We start from the raw sequence: 12744 nt of genomic DNA on the forward strand, positions 1-12744 counted from the left end.
GTGTCCAGATGTGCACACCTGATTGAGACCTATCCACACAGACTCAGTGCTGTAATTGAAGCCAAAGGTGCATCTACTAGATACTGACCTGAAGGGAGTGAATATTTATGCAGTCACTTATTTTACCTTACATATTTTTATTTATTTGGCATTACTTGGTAGAAATTGGATTTCACTTTAACATTAAAGAGTTAAAAAAAAAGCAAATACATTGACCATGATTGATAAAAAGGTAAAACATTCTAAATGTTGTGGGCAAAAAAAAGAAAAAAAAACATTAATAATGTATGGAAGCCCTAAGCAGAAATCTCTATTTGCTTATCATGCAATAATAAAGAAAACAATCAAATTTAACGTGGATAAAATAAAAAGGTTTCATGCATGTCCTCCCAGGGCTTCTATACTTTCTTTAACATTTTCATTTTTTTACTCTTTTATGATTAGTGTTAGGTCCAAACTGCAACATTTTGCAATAAATAAATTTGAGTGGTAGGAGGAATTTAGAAGTTTTGGTTGTGTTTTCTCATAATAGAGGTGGTGGTGGTGAGTCCTGAGGTCAAACCAGTTAAGAGCCACTGGGTTGAACATTTGTTTTCCACAAAATCAAAGAGATGTTTTTCTAATATTCCAGTCATTTCAGAAAATAAAAGCAAATGCAGCTGAAAAGAATGCTCATACACAGCTGGGTTTGATATTTTTCATTCATTTAGATCACTTTCATTCAATCACACATACATGAAAACACCGCAGCCACAGTCATCGCTTACAGTAGTTTAAATATTTATGGGGAAGGAGGAACAAAAATAAAATTTTGCGTTATCGTACAATCTCGCAGGATGTCTGCTTCTGCCCTGTGAGAACTTTCAAACAACATTCAAACAGTGATATCATTCAATCGGGACACAACAAACATCCTTTTGACTCTTGGCTACAAAGAGCATAAAAAAGCTAAAAATTACAATAAACTTGCATAGCTGTGAGGTGTAAAAAAGAAAAAATGGTAAAGAAGGTCAACAGGTGCAAAGAGTTTAAAAACAAGAGTCAGTGTTTGAGTGTATTTACATTTATAAAGAATATGTGCATCTCATGTGGACAGAATGACAGACAGAAGAAAATAAACAGAAATGAGGTTAAAACCACCCCTGTGCAGTGAGTATTCAGGGCTTATTGGAGGATAGGAAGTAAGTTGGGACCCTGACGGGCATGTGGCGGGTTGAAGTAGGTTTTTTTTTTCGTACAGTAATGTGTGTGTTCCAAGTGGAGGTGACAGTGAATCAGCAGGTCATGGTAAGTCTGTAAGTGAGCTCTGAGACTGCGAGTTTTTGATGTTTTTAATCTCCAGCTCCAGCTGTTTGACGCGCACGTCCCTCTGGTTTAAGAGCTCCCTCAACCGTCGGATTTCCTCCTGCTGCTTGTGGAACTTCAGACGTAGCTGTGAGGAAAAAAAAAATTATACATTTATTGGAAGCTATATCAGATGTATAAAGATCTTGACTTTCTCATCCTTGTTCTTTTTCAGTTAGAAGTTTCCTCTAGCCATCTAAATATTCCAGATATGAGGAGCTCTAATTCGATGGTCAGCATTAATTACTGCAGTGTGCTCTGAAATATTTTGGTACAAACCAGTGATTTACTGTCATTTTAGCATTGGAGAACTTCCCATATGAAGGCTGAAACCACCATTTTCCTGGTGCAGTCTCCCAAAATATTTTGACCACAAGTCTATTCTCTCATCTCTAATCAAGGTCACTAATTTTCTAAAACCACTGTGAGCTGAAGTTTTTATCAATACTTAGACTACATAGTGGATTTAAAACATAAGTATGCATCCCTGTACAACAGTGGTTCCCTTGCAGTTTTTCTGGGGAGGGGCATGTGTTTCTAAGAAAAGCTGACCCCCCAGACCCTTTAGAAAAAACAGAGATACCTTGCTGTCAAAAATATAAATATTCCATGTTTTCATTGTTAAATCCTCAACGAAATAAGCATACACACTTGTTTTTACAAAAATACCTTTGTATAAACTACTCAGTCAGCACATAATTATGATTTTATTTCATATGCAATTCTAAAATTCTAACATCCTGAATACAGACAAAACCGCTCATCTCCCCCAGGAGGCCTGGATCCCTGAGTACGACAAAGCACCATGTTAACATGTTTTTAAGTTTTTGAGCACTATGGTGAGGAGGAGTGTGACGGACCCTACAGTATATTTGTGTGGCTTGAGTGTCTGTCTATCCAAGGTTCAATGAAACAGCCTGATGCGGAGCACCTTGGCCCAATCACTCCACCCAGTCCTAAAAAGCTGTCTTCTGCTTCATCTCACTCTCTCACTAAGCCGGACCCACGCCTGCCCCGCTTCTGTTGTACATTCATTAATTTACTTATTTATTGTGATAAAACTTCACTGTAATTATCCCGGATGAGCCCCCATTTCTCACAACCTAGTGAAAACAATTAGATGAGTAGGAATGGGCAATAAAAACTCCAGGACTGATCCTGTTGGTAGAGAATTTTTAGGATACCTCATTCTCCGTCCTTGGTGGAGAGCAGAGACCGAGATCTTGTCCGTTGCTGATTGGTGTCCAACTCATGCCGTCCTCCGCCTGTCCTCCATCCTCTGTGCCGTCTTTGGTTCCCAGTTGATCCTGAATATATGCCAGCTGCAGCATCCCGGGTCTGCTCTGAGACCTGTGAGAGTCCAGCGCATTTCCTGATCCCTTGCTCATTTCTTGATACGACTCCGCCTCCTGACTTCCTGGCTTCAAAGACATCAGAATTGGGCCTGAAGAAGCAAAAGTCAGAAATTAAATCACCAAAAACTAAAATAGGTTTAGGATATTATAATAATTCTCCAGCTCTGCGTGTTATTAATATCCAAAGTCACCTTTTTGTCACATAGGATCCAATCATCATTTTATTTTCTTTACTCTTTTTTTTGTCTTGTGGCCATCATTTAAATGAATCCCGACTGCTTAAGATAAACTGAGTGCAAGGGTGCACTCACACTAGGCAATCTGTACCATGCCCAAGCAAGCTTGAGCCCAAAATCCGCTCTGACCAGTGAAAGTACTCCGTAACGGGCTATAGCACAGGACACTTCCTTGGCATGGATGAAAGAAGTGAATTTCATCACAGTATGATTGTTAATGTACATGGTTTAACAGTTTGTTAAATACTTTGCTGCATCTATCTTGCCCCAATCAAAACTTCTTATCATTATTGTAGTCAAACTTCAAACATCTTTGCATACGTTTCTTTAGTCCCTCTATTGAAGTGTATTTGAATCTTTAATATGATTTACTTTTAAAGCGTTTCATCACCTTCCTTCCTCCCTGAGCAGTAAGGAAAGGCCTGTATATCTCCCAGCACCCCACTGACCTATATCAACGCCCCCTTCTACCTCTCTCACACACATTAACACTGACCTTTATCAATGCCGCTGAGCCACTCCTCTGCAGTCAGAGAAGGTTTGTTACTCGCTGTCATTGGGTAGATGTCTTCTTGGTACGACTCCGACTGATTACACATAAACACCAAAAATGGTCAGAGTTTAGTACACAATAACACGTCTTTATTATCTGTGTACATGGTTTGTGTGGATCACTGCACCCTCACCCTGCGGGGTACGATCATGGAAAGAGGCTCAATGATGCTCTTCACTGTCACCAGTTTGTAAAACCTGAACACCTCGCAGGAGCTCACGTCCAGACCTCTCTTTGGCATCACACCTGGATCAAAACCAACACATGTGAAGCAGTGTTACTCTCATACACAAGGAAAACTGCTTTACTGCTGTGTTATACAACATACTTTCTCCTATATACTTAAATGTGAAGTAGGTACAGTGTTAACTCTTTGATTAAATAAATATTTTGAAAGCCTTAAAGCCCTATATCAAACTCCCACACATGTTGACGTTGTTATCCAGGTAAGTGCTGCACAGGGCCAGACCTGTCCAGAGAACAGGTTAAGGAGGTGTGCGCTGACAATTTCAAGAGCTTTCTGACACTTAAATGCAACACCTGGGTTACTGAGTGACTGAGTGATGGTGTACCGTTAAAAAACAAGCCTGTTCTATGAAACGGCTCTTTTGTGAGCCACAGTAGCAAGCTCCCGTTTGAGTGTCAGTTCCCTTTCCTCCTTTGTTGTTATTCAATCCACATATAATAAGGAAAACTGGTACAAAATGGAGCCAAACAAACAAGCTCCACTGTGCTTAACCAAATGATTGGGATCATTTAAAACAGACGGCGTTCCTGTTACAATGAGCAAGACTGGACAGACATCAGCAGAGGAAACACAAGCAAGATCAGAGTTTAATGAGCTGAACCATGACAAAACTGTACTGGATCAAACTGGGGAGCTTTGTGGAAATGGACCAGCTTAAGAATTGAGAATGTTAATGTACGGTGTTGTACTTGTACTTACTTGATAATAAAAAATATTTTGTTTCGTGGATAAATTCAAGATTATGAGGAAGAAAAGCAGTTTACAGTGGCCTTCCTAGTTTGCACTGTGAGCCGCTTGCAAAGTGTTTCAGGTGACAGTTTTAACTACTTTTTTGCCTCAAACTGATTGATGTCAATTGTCATCAAACAAGATTTTATTAAAATACTCCATAATTCAAAATAACAAATACTGTGTGCTGTGGAGGTGAAGAGAGCTGAGCAGCACTTCTGTAAAGCTTGTGCAACATAACATGGCAGAGGAAAATTGTTGTTTAGATACAGCAACAGAACGGCAGCTTTCAGTAGCAGTAAACACATCCTTACATAGCAGTGTTTGACTTAACATTCAACCATAAGATTTTGTGTCCATCATGAAAGGGTGTCTGTGATTCAAGTATTCAACTAAAAATGCAGGAGTAGAAAGTTTTAAATAACTGTACATACTTAAGTGCAAATTTCTACGTATTGTCAATTTAAATAAACCTATGAATCTGACCATTTAAATCTCATATGAGTTTTTTTTTACATCTTTGAATTATCAGTTTAAAGTTAGCATAAAATATCAAATTCAACAGTTTATGAATAAAGATCATCTTTTTGTAGCGTTGGCCATCTATGACAAGCCTCCTGCAGGTGAAAAAGACTGACTCCTATCTTGGTTGTCTCTCTGCAGTCTGATAATAAATCTGCTGTGTTCAGGCCTGTGGGTAAAATGTCTTGTTTTTGAACATTTTCCATTTAACTTTGTCCACGTGTTGAATTGTAGAAGTAAGCGTCTGCCAGACTGCAGGCTTAGGTGTTTGCTTTTTGTCACTTAACATGATCTACAACTCTGCTTCTATCAGCTGGCTTTGCTATTCAAATATGGCCGGCTTATTTGCACAGCAGCTTTGCTTACAGGTGCAGGAGGATCAGCATGGCCTGGAGGCAGGCGGAGCTCAAAACAACGAACAACAACCACATTTTTTACAATTTTTAGTATGAATGCACACAGAGGTTTTTCTTTTTTGAAGCCCAATAAGTGTGAATGTGTTTCTCACCTAGTCCTTTCTGAGGTACGTTGGAGCGGTAATCTGTCAGGTAGTGGATGTACGGTTTTTCCGAGCTGATTTCATAGTATCTTATATTTCCGTCCCCCTGACAGAAACACAATGTTATTATTTAAAACATTAATTTAAAATGAAAGTATTTTTTATGAATACATGGACGCTTTGTAGCTGTGTTTACCTTCCCAGCGATGTAGAGCATGTGCGTGTCAGGGTCGTAGAATGGAAAGAGGACTCCTGATGAACCATCCAGGTTCTCTTGTACCAAAGGTGTAGCCAGATCATCCTGCAAACACAAATAAATTCACAAAAACACATTCTACAGGATCCCTCACAGGAAAACACTCAACTCATATAAATGCACTTCTACATAAGAGGCCCTCTCCAGCGCTGAATTAAAAACATTGAGTGCTCAATCCTTAATCCGTGCTGTGGCTGTAATCTCCCACCCACGATACACTCTCACACATCAAAACAAACATCAGCTGACTCTCAGTAAAGGCTGGGAGGTGGGAGTGATTCAGGGATTTGTATGTCAATGACATAATCAAGAATAAAACACCTCTGGTTCAGTTTAAACTGAGTTAAATCCTACAGTAAATGTGTTCACCTGTCTGTCCACTAGATGGCAGAGTTGTGTGAGAGGTCAGGGAGGAACAGCATGACTGGAGGAGATTTCATGTCCCACATATTTTTAGTTTTTTTCTATTTCTAAAACAAAAGAGCTGTGGAGCAGTAGCTGCAGACAGTCAGATTAATTTGTGCTTATAACCTTAAATGGAACTTGTGAGTTGAATTTAATTGTTTCATCCACTATTAAACCAAACATTCTCTGATAACAGCCTCTATATTTTCACGAACAGTTACTCCTGTCTTGTAAAATCTGAGAGTCAAATGAATGTCTGTGTGCTCAGGCTGATCAAATCTGACAACCAATATGAAAAGATCACATTATTGCTGCAGCATGCTCTCTAATGTGGTCAGAAATCTTTGTGTTTGACAGCACTGTCAGAAATCATTCTGTTTGTATCAGATGGCTGTCCATCAGTGAGTCAGGTTTTGATTGAAGTTTCAGCACAATAAAGGCAAGTTTTTCCATCATTGTCAAATCTTTTGCTCATAGAGGTTAAAGGAGGGGACACTGCAAATATTACCAAACAGACTCCTGTACACTAACATTCAAAAAAGAAGCCTTTTACTTGCAATGCCTTGGTAATCAACCTCCATCAGATGTATAGTTTGCTTATAAGGGACAGGCATTTTAACTAGGAAGTGATACTGTAAATGATATCATTAGAAAGTGGAAGCGTGTAGGAATAATAGCAACTCGAACACTAAGTGGGAAAACCATGTAAATCACAGAGCTAGGTTGACAACCTCCAAGGTGCATGGTGCATAAAAGTTGCCAACACTCAGATAGCTGAACAGTTCCCAACTTCCAACGGCATGAATGCAAGCATAAAAACAGTGCAGGAGGAGCTTCATGGAATGGGTAAGCAGCTACATGCAAGCCTTACATGAACAATTCTGATGCCAAATGCTGGATGAAGTGGTGTAAAGCACACTGACACTGAACTGTGGAGCAGTGGAAACAGGTTCTGTGGAGTGGCCAATCATGGTTCTCTGTTTTGGCAGTCAGATGGGTAAGTCTCGGTTTGTTGGATGCCAGGAGGACGTAACCTGCCTGACTGCACTGTGTCAACTGTGAAGTTTGATGGAGGAGGGATAATAGTGGGTCTGTTTTTATCTCAAGTGGAGGCCAATCTTAACACTTCAGCATACCAAGAGATTTGTGTTTCTTCTTCTGTCGTATCCTCAGTTTTTCTTACCTGATCCCACAAACAGATCTGTCGATGGTTCCAGCGTGACGTCCCTGTTGTGACCAGCATCTTTAGGTTTCCCAGCATCAGCACCTTGGTGGCTTTATGCATCTTGCTGCTGCCTTCCTGCAAACACAGAGACAACACACATAACAAACAAAGCATTATTAATACTTAATATTAAATATCTCAAGAGTCAAAAAGTTATAGTCTTAGAACTATATCATTCTGTTTGTCTGGCAGGCGAGCCAAGTGAGAGCAGACCAAGGTAAAGTGTGGTGACCCAGAGGTCTGAAGAGTTATGCTTTGGGCCTGCAGAGGACAGAGGTGTAAGTTTTGGCTCTGAGGTGCTGGATGAGAGCCCGAGCTGGGAGGGGAATGTATACAATGTTGGCCAAGAGGTTATTTTACACTAGAGCTAAGGCTTGTTGGTGTTTTCTTTTTAAGTTTTATTGATTTTCGCTTAAGACTTTATCTCCACCAGTTCCTTAAAGTTGGGGTTATTGACTTGAGAGAAAGACTGCAGTAGAGCTTGAGGTAAAATATTAGTTTAAAAAAGTATAAAGCAAAAAGATGTTGTGGAAAAAAATGCAAAAAGCAGATGCAAATACTCTGCTGATTATGTAAGTAATCCTCTTAGAAAGAATAGACAGTTCAGCTGTACAGTGCTCTTGCTACCAGTGGAACACACTAATTTCACCCATACTTTTATTGTTGATTTTCAAATATCAACAATTACCAGTGATTTAACACCAAACTTCCTGAATCCTTACCTGCAGCAGGTTTCCTGAGCGCGTCTCTATGAGTCGCACCTTCTTGTCCTTACATGTGGTTGTGAACACACTGCCATCTGTGCTGAAAGATATAGAGAGGACAACGTCTGTGTGCAGGCTTATTGTCCGCACCGGGTTCTTTATCACCTGCTCCGGACAGTCCAGGTTCCAGATCATCACCTAAAGGAGTACACATACAAAAATATGAGTAAAACATAAAAATATTCAACATTAGCCACTACATTTGGAAAAAAAAAAAAAATGTTATCAGAGGGGATAATTCTAACTACCCAAGTACTTTGTTTAAGCTATCCAGAATGCAATCTGTGCTTTTTATACCTTAAAGAAATGATAAATCCAAAATCTGATTCTTAAATTAACAACAACTTTGTAAATAAGGAGTCCTCTAAATTGCACTTGAATGGTTCCTTTTGTAAAACATGAAATTAGAGATGCACCAATTGTGAAAATCCGGTCAGATGCTGGTTGCAATTTTTAGAATAACAATTTAGCCGATTGCTGATGCTAACGCAAATGTTTTTAATGACAATTTTTTTGTATAACATCTCACAATGCCTACATTTTCCCTCCAGTTTGACCACAAAAGAGATCAGAGTTTGTCCAACAGATCAAAACTTCTCCCCGATAATAAATCTCTCCTCTGAATCAGCTGTTAGGTCTTCTAATGTCATTAAATTGATACCACACAGCAGATAAAAATCTGCTACTGTCTTTGGTTCATGCCCACATTATTTGCCTATGAAGGATGTTTGTAAAAAGGGCCGATATTAATGTTAAACTGATGCATCTGTGCAACCCGACATAAAATGTCATGATACTTCAACACTGAGACCAAAGATGAATTATATAAATTTGTCTTGTTCTTCATACTCTTTATTTAAAGAAGGGAGTTGTTTGAGAGATTGACTCAGTCATTAATCTGGATTACTGCAGGAATATATGAGATGTTTGTGATGCTGTTTCAATGCAAAATCCCATTCATATATGCATCATGATAGGCCCCTTGTCTTCCTTTCTCTTACAGTTTAAGGGGTTTCTTCTGGCTTTGTCAGAGGATTTGCTTGTGTTGGTACAGCTGCATGCACCTAGAAAAACTGGACTTTTAAAGTGCATGCAAACACCTTAGTCTGGCTAAAATCATGTTAAAACTGTTAGATTTTAATTTTCTCTTTCATGCATTGACCTCAATTTTGACAAGACTGGACAGCACTCATATTTATTTATAATAAATGATCCAGTTAGGATCTTTGATTGAACAAAACGCGTGACTGAAAAAGGGGCTGGATGAGATAAATGCATTTTACTCAATTATACCTTTATTACTCAGTTTTTGGAAATTCCTAGAGAACTTGTGAAATTACTTTGTTATCCCAAGAAAAGGGGATAAAGGAGTTTAAATATTGAGAAAACAATGAAAATCAGTTATGATCACAGTGAAAGAGAGTAATCTAAATGCATGAATGTATGTAAATTAAGAACTGAAGTACAGCATTGACTTTCCTAGAGGTATCTGGCTGCAGACCACACAGCTCTGACGGCCCCTCTCATAGACTATCCATGTGAGTCTCTGTCAGAATGGAAATATACGCTAAAAAAACAGTTTTGTTAGGATGCCAAAAGTAAAAAACCTGACCTGCAAAATGTAATCACAATGAGACTGAGTAAACAGTCTGCTTACAGGGAAAAAAGCTCCTCCTCCATAAAAACACTCTAACGCAGCAAACATGGCTAATGTAGTTCTGTAAGCGGCATAAGCTACATAGATAATGTAGCTACATAGCTAATGTAGCTAATGCAGCTAAGGCTGAGCTCACAAAGCAGATATGCAAACTATGAAATCAATGCAGGAACGTTAGCATTGGCTTCTTTGCTAAAGCTTTCGCTGCTTACTTACACTGGCTTATATAGTCATGTTTATTATGTAGCAAAGTTAGCTTTAGCTAAAGCTAACATGGCTAAAGGGAGCCACTCTACATGCATCTACTTCTAAAACGGGTTTATACATGATTTAATCCTGGATTAGACCTCTGAACCGTTTCTGTTTTGTTTATAAAATGTTGCTTAGTTTGTAATGTCTGCAGTGTAGCTATTTCCTGAATATAACAGCCAGACTTTTTATGAATAAAGTTTAATTTTGAAAAGTCTAAAAAAGACCCAAGTTACACAGCATAAATGCCAAGCATATCAGGAGTTGAACTGTCGTCTGCCTTCTGACATCATAATAAGCTAATGGTATGACGATCCTCTTATGAGTCCAAAAAGAAATGTACAGGTTTTCACCAGTCAGCCGTTTAGCTCCTTACTAGCAAAGGTCAACAGAAAGAAGGTCCATGGTAGCTAGCTAACAGGGGTCATACTGCCATCTATCATAAGAGAGTTGGTCACGCTCTCATTAATAAATCCCTTCTCCCACCGTGGCAGTACACAGGGACCAGTTAAAGTCCAGTTAAATTGCCTACTCAAGTAATACCTGTAGCTAAACTTCACCGTGCATGTAAACGCATGGACAGTTTGAGTTACCTGGTAGTCGTAGGCCGTGCTGAGCAGGATGTTGTTAGCGGTTGGGTGCCACTCGATGAGGCCCACCCTGCGGCTGTGACCCTGGAGCTCTTTTAATGGTACTGTCAGGTTCTTAAGCACGCCATGAGGAGGGATCTCCCACACTTTCACCTGAGGACACACATGTGCTCTGCTGTTAACACTTACCTTTTATATAGAACTAAATACAGGAAGTGCAGGGGTTGCTTAAGACATTTTTTCCTCATGTAACTTTCAAGATCTCTTTCATTTTGTTTTTAAAATAAATGTCACTCTTTTGACTTCCAGATATAGTTTTAAAGCTTAAAAGGAAACAATGCTGCGAAATGTGAAGCAATTCATTGGTTGATATCAAATAAGTTGTCAGCTTTTTCAATATTTTTCCTCAATGCAGGACCCTAACCTGCAGTATTTTGACTGTGTGGCAATCTTACCTTTTTAAGTAAAGGATCAAAATATTTCTGCACACATGCAGAAAAAGCAAGCAAATAAACAATAAGGAGAAAATAAAATATAAAAAAGAAATAATCACAGCCCCAGGGCACCCTTAGTAAAGCTATTCTGCAGGAGGTAAAACCTGCTGCCTCTTCATTTGTCTTTTTGTGTTCAGAGGTTTGTTCACTGTGTTTCTGCCAGCTCAGAGCTGAGGAATGTGAAGAATGACTTCGAGTTCTTCTTCAAGGCTAAACGCAAAGGCAATAAAATTATCTCCCTGCTGCTACATGCTCATATAGCAGAGAGAATGATAACAAGTCAGTGAACCAGTTAAAAAATGTGTTTTAAAAAGTGAGAACAAACCGTGGCATCCTCGGAGCAGGAGGCGATGCAGTAATCGTTGAAGGGATTCCATTTGATATCCAACACGTTTCCTCGGTGGCCTGAAACCCGGGGGTGGTGCGGATCCACCTTACCTGTCTGAAACACAAACACACAATACAAAGTTAATTAAACAAAAAAAAAAACAAAAACAAAAAAAGCTAGAAAAAAAAGTGTCAGTCTAAAATTTCAAAAGGCAGTTTTTTTTTTCTGAGAAGACATGCATAGAGTAAGACATTATTGTCTATATCAGTATATTTCATGTCATGGTTGATTTGAAAAAAAGGCAACTAGATGCTAGGCCAACTACTCAGTAAAAAGATGTTTGGAATAAGTGATGTAGAGCACACCAACACTGGACTGTGGAGCAGTGGAAACGATAAATCATGAGTCTCTGTTTGGCAGTCAGATGGGCGAGTCTGGATTTGGTGAATGCTGGGTGAACTTTACCTTCCTGACTGCATTGTTCCAAATGTGAAGTTTGGTGAAGGAGGGATAATGGTATGAGGTTGTTTTTCATGGTTTGGGCTAGGCCCCTTATTTCCAGTGAAGGCCAGTTTTAATGCGTCAGCGTACCAAGATGTTTTGGACAATGCTATGCTTCCAACATTGTGGCAACAGTTTAGGGAAGGCCCTTTTCTGTTCCAACATATTTGTGCTCCACTGCACAAAGCAAGGTCTAGAAAGACATGGTTTGATGAGTTAGGTATGGAAGAACTTGAATGGTCCGCACAGAGCCCTGACCTCAACCCCATCAGGTACTTTTGAGATGAACTGGAATTGAGATTGTGAGCCAGGCTTTTTCGTCCAACTTCAGAATGAATGGCCAACAGAAACACTCCAACATCTCGCGGAAAGCCTTCCAAGAAGAGTGAGGGCTGTTATAGCTGCAAACAGGGAGGTAACTCCTTATTAAAGATCACATATTTGAATACAATGTTATTACAGTTCCTGCTGGTGTAATGGTCAGGCTGCCCAATACTTGTGAGGAAAGTGGAAGAAATGTTAGCAGCAACAAAGCAGTAAGTCAGAAAAATGAAACACTGTATTACACAGCAGTGCACAAATTAACACGCCCAAAGCACTGTACATCCCTGCTCTAAGGAGCAAAATTCTTTAAATTCTGCTGCAACCAAGCAGAAAGTACAATCCCACTCACCGTCCCTTTATCTAAACAGGACGCGTCAGTCAGGTGAAAGAAAGGAGACATATCCTAGCTTGTAGAAACTGAAAACTCTCAACCTGGAGGTGTGTTCACACAAAGCATTTACGACAC

The 12744-nt window shown here is 39.4% G+C and overlaps 1 protein-coding gene across 2 annotated transcripts in view; it reads right to left on the reverse strand.

The window, feature by feature from the left end:
- Window positions 1–683: 683 nt before the first annotated feature.
- The window catches only part of coro2aa (coronin 2Aa), a 58527-nt gene continuing 46466 nt past the window's right edge, over window positions 684–12744 (reverse strand). For both annotated transcript variants that reach the window (XM_041786241.1, XM_041786240.1), the window contains 10 exons: window positions 11451–11567; window positions 10635–10784; window positions 8094–8273; window positions 7330–7446; window positions 5682–5786; window positions 5495–5591; window positions 3622–3734; window positions 3432–3522; window positions 2529–2788; window positions 684–1432 (listed from right to left, as the gene is read on the reverse strand). In XM_041786241.1, coding sequence (XP_041642175.1) covers window positions 1283–1432; window positions 2529–2788; window positions 3432–3522; window positions 3622–3734; window positions 5495–5591; window positions 5682–5786; window positions 7330–7446; window positions 8094–8273; window positions 10635–10784; window positions 11451–11567 — 1380 coding nt within the window. In that variant the 3' untranslated portion in view covers window positions 684–1282. The remainder of the gene's footprint in view (window positions 1433–2528; window positions 2789–3431; window positions 3523–3621; window positions 3735–5494; window positions 5592–5681; window positions 5787–7329; window positions 7447–8093; window positions 8274–10634; window positions 10785–11450; window positions 11568–12744) is intronic.

Source organism: Cheilinus undulatus, linkage group 4 (genome assembly GCF_018320785.1).
Source record: "Cheilinus undulatus linkage group 4, ASM1832078v1, whole genome shotgun sequence".
In the NCBI taxonomy this organism is placed as follows: domain Eukaryota; kingdom Metazoa; phylum Chordata; class Actinopteri; order Labriformes; family Labridae; genus Cheilinus; species Cheilinus undulatus.